General features: G+C 46.5%; 1 protein-coding gene across 1 annotated transcript in view; it reads right to left on the bottom strand.

Annotated features, from left to right (window-relative positions):
• kiaa0825 (KIAA0825 ortholog) overlaps positions 1-13,228 on the bottom strand; it is a 115,774-nt gene that overhangs the window by 92,627 nt on the left and 9,919 nt on the right. The window contains exons 6-8 of the mRNA XM_071927495.2: positions 3,226-3,393; positions 1,858-1,943; positions 697-954 (exon numbers count right to left, since the gene is read on the bottom strand). Coding sequence (XP_071783596.2) covers positions 697-954; positions 1,858-1,943; positions 3,226-3,393 — 512 coding nt within the window. The remainder of the gene's footprint in view (positions 1-696; positions 955-1,857; positions 1,944-3,225; positions 3,394-13,228) is intronic.

The raw sequence follows: 13,228 nt of genomic DNA, 5'->3' as shown, positions 1-13,228 counted from the left end.
TGTCAGGCCCAAACCATTTGGACTCTCCCCTGTAGAAGGTGCTCTCCGCTGGGGCATACACAGCCATTAATCTCCCTGGGTCTGGAAGATGTGGGGAGCCCTACATTGCATATCCGGGTAGCAATAAGGGAGGAGAAGGTGTACAGGGACACCAGCTTACACAGGAAAACAGGCATGCACACGTACAGCCACATGCTATGTGCATGAAAGAGTCTTTGCACGTATATATTGAAGGTTTATATGTACTGTGTATACACACACACACACACACACACACACACAAAAACAAAACTGAAAATTAGCAGGAAGAAGCTTTCTAGGGATGTTTGTGAAAAACATTGGGGTCTTATAGTTTAAGTATGTGCACAATGTGTGTGCGTGTGTGTGTGTGTGTGTGTGTGTGTGTGTGTGTGTGGTGGGGAGCGAGAGGTGTTAGGAGTCTTACAGCTGACTCTTACACATAGAAACAGCAGAACGACTTGAAATTAAGATGAAGGGCAGAGAGAATGAAGTAGCATTGCCTTATGTAAGAAACAGGATGGAGGGAGAGATAGAAGGACAGAAGATGAGAGAGAGAGTGCTTCTGTTCAACAGCTGCTAGTACTGAGTGTGATAAATGAGGGACTGTCCCTTGTGACACACAAACATACACGCAAACACACAAATCCAATGTCATATCTCTATATCTGGGAGTACCTTGGCGATCATTTTGGGAGTCTCTCTCTCTGAGTGGGTGTGGAAGGAGTCTTCTCTGAGGAGTGTGTTGCAGGCAGTGATGGGGGCGTGTCCAGTAGTGCTGCTCAGGGTGATGGGGGCGTGTCCAGAGGAATGTAGGACCTCCTCTTGCTGTAGACTCTTGGCACAGACATCATCCAGTACCACTTTAACACAGTGCGCCATCTGAGGGACCAGCCCCCTAAACGCTGACCTCCAATCAAACTCCAGAGTCAGTGCCTGCAGAACAGGAGATGAGCCAACAGCCAATCAGTGCGGATATTTCACTTGGCTATGAAGTCAGCACGATTCTTGCCTCTTTGTAATAATGAAAAGTGATGGGAAGCATGAACGACACATTCTAGAGGCAGCAAATGTCTGAGGTTGACTTATGTTAAAAGTCATGTCAAAATGTGCAATGGAACTGTTTCACCAAAGCCAAATATCGGCAGACATTGCAGAAATAGAATAGAATAGAAAAGAATATAAACTTTAAAAAACTTTTAAAGTTGTACTTTTGGATAACCCCAGAAACGGCACCTCTGGTTTGTTATTCTGTCCGGGCAGAAACATTTTTCCTTTTTTAGTTTAGCTACGCTAACAATAAAAATGGAGGAAAACTTTGATTTTAGACTTGCTTCTGTTTGTCAGAAGTATGCTCTTGACATCAAATTGAAGCTTCTTAGCTCCAAAACAGGGATGTATTGGCGTGTTTACCAACAGGCTACAGTAAAAGTTTGATTTATCAAACCTGGCTGACAGCCTGTGATGCATTCTGTCTGTCTTCTCACATCAATAATAGTGGAACAGGTAGCTGTTGTAAAAGCCAAAGGGATTGACACTGCATATGCTGGTCAAAGTTCAGAAGATGACGTGAAAATAAGGAGTGGGGAATGTTCTGTTATCTTCAGGTCTAGTTGCTAGGACAATACACAGGTGAGCACCAGCACCATGCTCCGCCTTAGCGCAATTTTATTGGTTTGAAGCAGCGTCTCCGACCTTTTCTAACCAACTGTTCTGCTTGAATTTCTCCATTAGTTCAAGGCGGAGGTGTGGCTATGCGAGATTAGGTATTACCTAATGTTTCCTATATTTTTAGTGATCAGCTTCCTACATACAGAGTTACACAAACAAGAGTCTCACCTCTGGTGTGTGGAGAAGAGTGTCTGCTGCGGCCTTGTTGCCATCCGCTGGCACATCCGAGTCCTCTCTGCTCTTTTTCAAGATGCCTAAATGACCATAAAATGTTCATTTTAATGCTAAATTCATATGATATGCCTTAAAATATACATAAAAGACACTAAACAGAAGGCATGCCTGGGTAAGCGCTCAAATCATGTCAGCGAAGTTTCACTGAAGACTAGTAAAGGTTCGTGAACTCAAGACCGTGAAAGAGACATCACATGGAACCGAATGAGAGAAATATGAAAAGCTGTGTGGTAGCCTATAGCATCTTTCAAATCTATGCATTATTTAGCATGAACATTTCCATATCACTCATAATATATGGAATTGCGTGTTAAAAGCCTGGCCGAACGCCAAGTGCTGTAACATGAAAGCATCTGTATATAACCCAGAGCCAGAAACGGGTCATATCGCTCCCATCCACCCCCACTAGCCCAAATGAGACACAGTGACCAGAGAATAACTGTACATGCCTCAGAGGGAGCAGTAACAGGCAGTCAACGCTAACGGCGACGGTTTTACGAGTCTAAATTCAGGGCTTGGATTTGATTTGAACCCAGATAGCATCAGCCATATATGGGGTAATCCATTGAGCGTGTGTGGATGTGTGGGCAGGCAGAGAGAGTGGGGGGGGGGGGTGTGGGGGGGATATAAAGAGGGGCGTACAGGATGGTGGTGGTGGTGGTGGTGGTGGTGGTGGGGGGGGGGGATTGGAATTAAAAGGCGCAAACATCAAGGCCACAGTTCTCTAATCAGAAGGCGAGGAGTGAGACCCCAGGCGAGGCAATTTAGCCGAACAAGACCGCGTGGAACGGAAGAAGGAGGAAGCAGCGAGCGCGTCACTTTTTGACCTTTAAGCCCATCTGATGAATTTCTGGTAATTAAGCCGTTTGATTGCCTGGAATTAATGATTTGGATAACTGCCCTTTAAAGGCTGTTTACCTCTCTGTAAATTGAGCCTTTCTGCAAGTCTTGTTTTTGTAAATGTAACCTTTATGGAAATTACTCTATGCACCAAAAGCTTTCATTTAACATCTCTGCAGCAGCAGTTCAAAGGGGAAAGAGGAAACTAAAGGGATACTAAAGGCTTATATAACACCCAGGATAATTCCCTGCTAGAATAACACATTTCTTCAGACGTAACTCCGAACTTATGTCTAGGGAAGTTTATCTATGCAGTCTGCAAAGCTGCCTGCTAGAAAGAATAACAATGTGTGTGTTTGTGTGTACTTGAGTGTATATGCCTAGATGAGAGACTTCCATGGATATGACTGATGTGTGTGTTTGTGTGTGTGTGTGTGTGTGTTGGGAGGAAGGGGTTGGTACCTTTGACACAGGGAGTCTCTCCAGCACAATTAATGAAGGCCATGTTAGTGGCCAGTTCCTCCACCTTGCTCTCGAGCCCCAGCAGGGTGCAGGCGAGCTGGGTTAGCGCCCCCAACTGGTGGGAGGTCAAACTGAAGCTTCTGCCTTTCGTAGGAAGCTCCAGCGGTGCTGTGTGTGGGGGGGGGGGGGGGGTAGAAAAAAAAAGATACATGGAGAGATAAATAAGACATGGAAGACAAAGAAAGTCAAAGAGGGGAGAGGAAAAAATAAAGAAACAGTGTATGCTTGTGAATGTGTGAGTGAGAGAGAGAGATAGAGGAGTGAGAGCTGCATTATAGTCGACAGTTCAGTCAGGCAATAAACAATTTCATGAAAGTAGATTTTCAACTCAACCTCCCAACCTACATGCACTCATCAGAAAACACCCCGCTCCCCCTCCTCAACTCTTGCCTAGCACGACACCTCTTATAAATATCGACCCATTCATGTTTTCCCAATACACAGCACAAACAAAGAGACGGGGAAAAATATGCAAAACTTTGCTCCCCGAGAAGTCACACATGCACATCCTTCTCTCTCGGCACAAAACTTTTCTCCCCCTAACCCGCCGATGACCCCCTCGGCAAATATGGATTTCCCATTTTGGAGGCTGCCAAAGCCATCACCCCGGGGATGTTCCGCATTAAGCTGGAGAATGGGCGGCCGGGAGATGCGTTGCCATACTCCCAGACACATGCACAAATACTTTTGTGTGTCCGCTTAAATGAGCTCCTCCACTGCAAAGGCATTTGGGAATGGATGAGCTCAGTATTAGCCTTGGCTCTGAAAGCCCGGAGATGATTGAGCGTTGAGAGGGAAAGAAAGAAGAGGGGGCCCTCTTCCAATAATTGTGACATTATTGCCTCTGGATCCTAATGTAATTTTGCCATATTGTTAAACAAAATCTGACAATATGACAACACACACAGTCCCTAAGGATGCCTAGCTTAATCATGCATGAGCTTTGACTCTGTGCGTGTGTGTGTGTGTGTGTGTGTTTATATGAGTGTGTGTGCGTGTGCATGTACTGTGAGTTTATGAGAGTGTGTTTGTACGTGTGTGCGTTTCAGTTGTGTGTGTGCACATGCGCATGTTTGTGTTTATGTGCATGTAATACAGGTCATTATAAATAACTCTATTTGTGCAAGGCTCTTTCACATACATGTGCACATGTCAGTCTTGCTGGATAATTGCCACTCTGCTTCCCAGACTCTACAGTCACCTTGGAATGTATTCTGACCTCAAGTTTGTTTGTGTTTGCAAGTGTAAGTGCATACATGTATGCATTTATGTGTAAGTGTGTGCGCGTGTATGCTAGAGATTGCATGTGGATAGCAGTCGTGTAGCTGTCTGGTGTGTGTGTGTGTGTGTGTGTGTGTAATTAAGCTGCGTGGACCCACAGCTCGGCAGCTCCTCTGTAATGGGGTCCGGTGGGAGCCTGTGCCAGAAAGAATACCTAGCACTCCATGTGTACATGCGTGACCTGGCTGACACACGCGCGTCGGCCTCATCCTCCAGCTCGCACATTCGCACACGCACCACCAATCATGTCTATTTCTGAAGTCACCAGAAAATCAACATAGAGCTTTCTGTGCCTGGATGCCGGGGCAAACTAAAGCTGTCAACAACTCAAGAGTAAACAATCTAAACTAGAGGAGACAGGGACACATTAGAGGGAGAGCCGCTGGATTCTCTAAAAAGCTATCACTGTACCCCCGCACCCCCTACCCCTCTTTCTTTGGGGGCATTCATCTGAGCAGAGCATCCATTAAGCACCACTTGTTCATCTGTCCACCTTTTCTGAAGCATCCTTTCTCTTTCTCTTCTTTCTCGCCATTCCTTCCACTCGTTCCCTCCATCCGTGACCCTATGTCTGTTTTCACTTGCTCACTAACTCACACGCTGGGTAGTCGCACATGACCTTGATGTTTGGCAATGCTCTGCCTCAGCCTCTCGTCGAGCCCCGCAGCCCAGGCTATATAGGTATTTATAGCCCTCTTCCCAGCCAAATAGCCCTATAGCCATAGCAGTCTAGTACACAGCCATCTAAACCTCATTATACCTTTGTCACAACAGTGAAGCCAAATGGAGGCTCTCATAGCCGGTTGATGGAGAGGGTGTGCTTAAGAGCACCCAGGTGTGTCATATAGCATAGCGCATAGCATGTCCCATAGAGCAGAATGAGGAAGGGCACTAACAGCCAGCAGGGTTCAACCAAAGGTCAATGTACTGAGAATCAATAAGGGAAGGCTGGCGCTGAAAGTAGGACAGCTTCTTCCCCTGAAATGGACTTAGTCATCATTTTGCCTGAATATCTTATGATTTAATTTCATCTCCGTACAACCGTGAGCAGGAGGAAAATGTTCACAGCATATGATAATGTTGGACTTAGCACTTAATTAGGAAACGAGGCACCTTGAATAGACTTGTGAGGAGCGGCGGAGAGAGGAAATGTGAATATGGTGACAGCTCCTCTGTATGACATTACCGTATAAGGTCGTTGTTATGAAAAAAAAAAAAATAAATCAATGCTCAGCAGCATTACTGTGATAACCATAAAAGCAGTATGTGTCTTTATGAGCAAGCCTCGAAACAAACACGCAGATGTCAAGTACATTCGGCAAAAGGTGTGAATTACAGCAACAGAAAGCACTGCAGGAGGGTGCTTTGGGTACCGTACGGGGGTAAGAATCCTGAAAATAAAACGCTGAAAATACCAAACTCTGTAGGTCTATGGTGGCCAGTTTCAGTGTGCAGTTCTTAACAATGACAGCGATGTAACACAAAAGTCAAAAACAAACAGAGCAGGTATTTCTGGCGAGCCATCAGTCTTCTCCTCGTCTGTCTCTCCTGTGGGTTCCACCACCAGCTCAACAGCACCGTCTTTCTCTCCCTTTCTCTCTCTCTCTCTCACACAAACACACACACACACACACACACACACACACTCCTCTTGACTGGCAGGGAACAGAAAGAGGGGGAGAGAGGAGGAGATCGAGGGGAAGGGGAAGAGGGGGATGAAAACACGGGGAAGAGAGGGAGGGAAAGAGAGGGAGGGGCGGGATAAGGGAATTCCCTTAGCAGTTGTTATTGATTCCGGTGTTTACGGGCGAATAGTTTAGTGCCGTTTACAAAACAGAACAGATGCAGCCAGTGAGCAAAAAGGTAAACAATTGCTGTGTGGCGGGCTGCCAAATCCCCAGTCTGATGTATTAAACTCACAGTGAAGAGCATTTCCCCTTTGGCTGCACTTATTGCCACTTCATTTCCTCTTCGCTCACACACGCTCTCTCTCTTTCTTGCCATCTCTCTCCCTCTCTCCCTCTCTCTCTCTCGTTCCCTCGTTTGTCTGAGAAAAAAAAAAGAAGAGGGGAAGGGCGTAGGGGGCGCTTTTTGCCGTCTGGCTATTTTCTGTCCTCCTCTGACCCAGGAGGCCTAGTCCTTCCTAACAGAGCCATTAGCGGGGGGAATTGCATGTGTCTGACATGGCCGAAAACCAATTATTAGACACTTTCTACCAAATGATGCCCAAGTCTTTGGGGAATGGGCAATCATGCAATAATTTAGCCACTGATTTAATTTCTCTCTAGCACAGCATCTCTCTCTCTCTTTCTCTCTCTCCTATCCTCTGTCCCTCATTTCCCTCCCTCTCTCTCTCTCTCTCTCTCTCTCTCTCTCTGTAGTGTAAATCAGACCATCAGAGAGGTGGCCTGCCTCTCTCTCTCTTTGCCAGGCTGCCCGATTGGCCTCCAGTCTCACATGAGACCGTCGACTATCATATGATTACAATATGTGAAGACAAGCTCTCCGTGTTTGTGTGTGTGCGTGTGTTGTACAACACCATTTGCAGGTGATGTAAGCGCCGGTTTCTGTAGATCCGAAGAGATAGAGGAGGAAGATGTTCAAAAGGCCCATTGACAAGTTTGTCCTGCAGTGGGATCGCTGTGTGCTCTTCTCAACAGGCTGTCACGCTGCACAACAAAGAAGCTGCCAGTGGATTGGAGGACGGAGATCCACACTGATGCAGATGTTAACCAACATGCCGAGGGACTCAAATACAAAGATGGGCCGGTCCATCGCTCTCTCTCTCTCTCTCGTGTGTGTGTGTGTGAGTGTGTGTGTGAGTGTGAGTGTGCGCGCGCCACATCGCAGCCTCACTCTCGTCAGTTTCATGGGGCTTTGCTCTTGGGGCGCTCTGCTATGGCTGTTTAGCACTCCTGTGTGTTTCTCTGTGTGCCTGTGTCTTGTGCGTGCGCATGCCTGCGCGTATGTTAGTCTCATAGGGTGTCAAGCAGGGTCATGTGGGTGCCCTGGGGTGTGTGTGTGTGTGTGTGTGTGTGTGTGTGTGGGTAGGGGGTGGCTGTGGGCCACTGTGGACCGCCCGCCAGCCCCTGTGACAGCTGGGGTCCTCTTCGTCAGTTGCAGCCCACTGCTCGCTCAGACAGCCTTATTATGGGAGACCTCCTGCTGTGACTTCCCCATACACATGCTGACACACACACACACACACACACACACACACACACACACACACACTCAGCCCCAGCCCAGGTCTCTTGTGGCCCTTGCCCCGGGCGCTGTCCAACCAGGCCACAGCAGGGGCCACCTGCACTTCACAGAAGGGGAAAAGTAGCAAGATTTGATATCTCGATTAAGTTGCCTGACCGAGGGGAGGGGAGGGGAGGGGAGGGGAGGGATGGTGACGGTGGTATTGGTGGTGCTGACAGAGAGGCAAGGCTAACTTAATCTTCTTCTCTGTTTTTTCCATCTTCCTCTCCGTCTGTCTTTGTTTCTGCCTCTCTTTGTGGTGGATATTGCGGTGACAGGGAGATAGGGGTTAAGATTTCTCTGGCTTTCTCCTCGTACTTGAACCAGGCAGCCTGGATGAAGAAGGTAGAGGGATCCATTGTCTTGATGGGGGTATTTCATTAAAATCCACTTGTTTAGAGCTCCCGTCCGCATTGTTGTTCTCAAGCCCTCTGCGAATCACACTGACTCTTCATTGCGAAGTGCTCGCTGCTCTCAATAAGCCAGCCATTTTTGTCTGCACTTCCTCAATAGAAGGTGCCGGAAAAATGAAGAGATTTGTTCATATCCTTGAGCTTTTCAAGAGTGATGCACAAAAGCCATTGTGACCACTCGGAGGAAATGGGGGAAAAAATAAACGGCACGCACAATACACATTCTCAAGGGCCGTGAAACATATTCTTTCTGCGATTTCATTGGAGCCATGATTCAGAGAAAATGAACACTGACACACACGCACACACACACAAGTGTGAGCATACACACACAGACACGCACAGAAACACACACACACACACACACACACAGACTAAGGACTCTTCTCATTAAGATTTGTAAACAACCATTTGTCCTGTGTGAGAACTTTCCTTTCTTAAACAAGGCCTTCTCACCATCAACAAGGACAGGAGCAGAGCAGCATAAAAAAGCAGCATCCGTAAACTGGAAGCATCACACACACATGTGCATACACACACACACACACACAACACCCCCCCCCCCCTCCCCCACCTATCCCATAATTACATGGCAGCATGCGGGTGCACGTCCCTGGCTGACAGTGTGTATAAACCCAGGCAGAGATATGATCTAGTGAGGAGCTGCTCTTATTAAATATTAACAAACACCATTCCCAAGTAGCCTCAATCCCCACAAGCACCTCCAATGCCAGTCAGAGCCTCAGCCTAGCTATCTAGCGTCACTACAGAAGCTCTCTCCCTGCTGAATAGGCTGCTGCGTTTTCTCTAAGAAAGAGTTCAAAGAGCCAGAAAGGGCGAGGGGATGGGGGGTGGGGGTGGATGGGGGGGCTGGAGGGTGGGGGGTGCTTGCTATACATGTTCTGACTCAATCTTTTTTTTTTATCTATAGGGAGCTGCAGAAGTCTTCATATGGGGAAATTAGTGGAAGTGGAATTCAAATCAGTGCTATCAGAATGGGGATGCGAAAGTGTTTGAACAGAATTTCACAACCTCGACTTCACCCCTGTGGTCGATTGTTAGGGAATAAATAGTGTGTGTGTGTGTGTGTGTATGCAGAGAAGTTGGAATGAAAGCTTTTGATGTCCTACAAAAACATGTATCGCCTATGCATAAGTATGCAAATTACTGATGCCATATGGAAATTTAATGATGCATTTTTAAAAAGGAGGTATTAAATGACTCTTGATCACACAATTTTCGGAGTAAGCCTGCAATTAGCGTGCGCACACACTAACACAAACACAAAGACAAATGGGAAGGCATGTGCACATGCCACATGCTCAAAGGTGATTGAAAACACACACGCACACGCACGCACGCACACACACACACACACAGTATGGTGAAAATGAAAACGCCTAATTTGGGTGTTTCTGCACTGGTAAAGGGTGCATTTCCTGACATGGAATCAATCCAACTAAAAAGGTGATGCAAATTCTAATCACTAGTAATATCTCTACTAATAGATAACAATAACTAGCTAAATTTTCAATAGAAACAGGGTGACGCTGTCTCTGTGCACAAGGCACAACTGTCATCAAATGCAGCGTTTATGGGAGACAGTGATAAAGATGAAGAAAATTATTAGGATTGTAGTGATTGGCACTGACCTTGCCCTATAAGAGATGAATCAACCACAACCATGTCAGAAAATTTACCTTAATTTAACTTTATAGAGCTTTGGTCACTGAAAGAACTGTATATTCTGGTGTTGGCTTTACTTTGGCCCTGCATGCACACACACACACACGCACGCACAGTGACATACACACACCGACTTGGCCCACCCACTCCCCTGCAGACTCAGTGAGGTGTGTTAGTAAGGTTTAAAGCCCGTATTGTTCCTGACCAGCCAACCTGTCTAGCACACTCCCCAGTCTCTCTGCTCACCCCATTACACTTGGAAAATGGGAGAAAACAAGAAAGGGAAAAGAGAGAGGAGGGAGAGGCGGAGACGAGGGAGACGGAATGAGGGAAGAGGAAGAAAAAAGCAGAAGAGGAAAAAAAAGAAGGGCTGAGACCCCTCACATCTGTCTGGGAACAATGTCAGAGTCTGCCTTTGAGTCGGTGGGGTTAAAAGAGGAGGCAGATCTCGCCGTGAACGCTGTTAAATGGTTCAGTGGTTTGACAGTGGCTGATGCTACAGACAGCACTGCTCCCCTGGGAGCCTGCGCAGTCTCCCAGGCATGGCTCCTATCAAAATATACCTACCGCCTGCCTCTACCGCAGAAATAAACAATAACACAGCGGGGAGGGAGGGAGAGATCTAAGGAGTCATCGGAAGCTTATGAAAATAGAATCACTTTTTTTTTTCCTCCACTGTCATAATTGTCTCGACAATTACGGGCGCAGCATATAGGCTCGCCAGGGTAGTGGAAAAGGAGTAAGGGATGTGTACAGTGTAAGTGTGAAAGAAGATTATACATTAACGTTCAAGCTATGGCTCTTGAGGAGCCAGAGGCTTTTGGGTGGCGGATATGTGGATTCTGTAGCTTTTTGGGGGGACTTAAAACATGAACAACACAAAAATGTAATCCCAGTTGTAGCCCTCAAAGCTGTGTTGCAGCTGGTAGTCACACACACACACACACACACACGCACACGCACGCACACACACACACACACACCAGCACAGGCAAAACTGCTCCATTTTACCATCATTACACAGCACGGGTCCCCCGCTCCCTTTGGAGCCGTGTTCTGCCTCCGGTGCTACATTTGACGGTTTGTTGAGCGGCACGTAGGTGTGTAGCCTCCGCCGCGTTACGTGATCAAACAGCCCAACTGACGCATGGCCAATTATCCTGGCTGCCTCCTCTCATCTCACGTTTAAGGAGAGGGAAAGTAAAAACCAGAGAGGGAGATGGAAAGAGAGAGGTGGAGGGAGGGAGTGGGGGGGGGGGGGGGGAGGGAAAGAAAGAAGCAAGGCTGGTGGTGTGTTTATAGAAGAATGGCAGATGTAAAAGCACTCTTCTCTCCATCCCGCAGGGAAGCTGACATATGCACCATTTTTTGAAAAAGTAAACAATGGCTCACACACTTTACACTTTTTTATGGTGAATCTTTACCCTCAGCAAGCCGTAAATAGGCCAATATGAAACAAACAAAGAGAGAATGGGGTGAATTAAGTATCAAAAGTGACATGGGGTGTGTAGCTCTGTGCTCTTCTCTAGTCTCTATGCATAACATCACTGCCTGTTCCTGCGCAGAGCGAAGCATCCTACACAAGGGAAGTGGCACATATTATAAGTACTTTTTCATACCCCGATTTTTTTTTCTCTCACAATTCCATCCCACTGTGTAACAAGGTCGAGAAAGTGTTGAACCTTGCTCTCACTCCTGCGCCAACTCTGTCTCTCCCCCATTGTTCTTCCTACACCTCTGTATCTCTGCTCAGAAATAAGAGGAAGGTTAAGACTGATCATTCTCTCTTCTGACAATACCTCCACTGTAAGCTCATGGGGCTTTCTGAAGGCTCTGCTGCCGCGCTGCCCTTGTTATGTTTTAACAAACATAGCATTACATCGATAGAAAATGGAATGACAGCAAAGAGAGGAACTATGTTTATCGACCGAGACAAACCTTGGGCCTAGATGGTACATATTGCCTGTGGTGCACAGTGGAGTACAGTAAGTGACGGGGTTTTGACTCTAACATTGACTCACACACACTGAACACAGACCTTGGACATGGCTTGGACTTTCTGTGGGATCATGACTTATCACAGTGTTAGATAAAGTATGTGGTAAATAGTGGTTGGAAGTAGTTTTAAACAGAGACCGTGGCCCTGGATGGGCTGCTCTTCTCTTTGTGTTGGTAAAGAGGAAAGTGCAGCAGAAGGGAGAGAGGGAAGTAGAAAGAAAGCAATTACAAGGGCAACAACAGTTACTGACAATGACTTACAGAGGCCTTGGCTCTGGCTCAGAACACCACACACTGTGGTATGGATTGGATAGGAGGAGAAAAGGAATAATATGTTAGCAGGGGCTTCAAATTCTGAGCCTGAAATGTTCCTGACTGATTCTCTATTTCTCTATAAAACTAGTCCAATAACAAGAACAACGAAAGCAATTGACACATTTCTGTGCTGAATGAATGAATACTCAACACACAGCATTATTAATCTATAAACCTAGTGCAATAAGGATAACTGTGGAGCCCCCCAGGGGTCACCTGGTACAAAAAAAAATGATGCGGAAATCAGTGGGCACGGTTTTCTTACAATTTACTCCTAAACCGTGCCCACGGATTAGTAAACCATGCGCACAGATTTGTAATATCTACGTTGATAACATCAAAGAGGGACTTTTAGGCCTATATACAGTGAGCCAGAGCCATTACACACAGCTTGGCATACATATAGTGAGCTGTAATAGACATTAGGCACCTAGAGCATATGTGAACCATAACCATTGATTAATCACATCAGTAGGTCTAATTTATGATCCGATGTGTGTTTTGGTGACAATATGAAACCTATTTACTCCCTATAAATCATGCTTGTAGAAAAAGCATGTTAATTAAATTGTATATGCAACTCTGTGGGCCGCTGTGGTGTCCCTGTTTGACGTTATCAATATACATATTACAAATCTGCGGGCATGGTTTAGGACTCCGTGCGCACTGATTACTAATTCGAGGGCACGGTTTACTATTCCGTGCGCACGGTTTACCAATCGGTGCCCGTATGGATTTCCACATCAATTATTTTTTTCTTACCAGGTAACCCCTGGGGAGCTCTGTAGAGAACAGCCAAAGCAATGCCACATTTTTATGCTGAATGATGATTGTAAATTGTGAAAGACAGATCACGTTCCGGTCTGTCATTGCTGCTGGAGCGGCAGCTGTAACTGTCGCTCCCGGTGTGGTCAGATATCGGAGTGCGCGCATAGCGGCGTTGTGTCTGGGATTTACCTCATGTGGAAAGAGCACTTTCTTTCTGCTGGTTGAGCACACAGTGC

This window comes from Centroberyx gerrardi, chromosome 8 (assembly GCF_048128805.1).
Source record: "Centroberyx gerrardi isolate f3 chromosome 8, fCenGer3.hap1.cur.20231027, whole genome shotgun sequence".
Classification (NCBI taxonomy): domain Eukaryota; kingdom Metazoa; phylum Chordata; class Actinopteri; order Beryciformes; family Berycidae; genus Centroberyx; species Centroberyx gerrardi.
The sequence above is the reverse complement of the archived record's forward strand: the minus strand, read 5'-3'. Positions and strand labels throughout refer to the sequence as shown.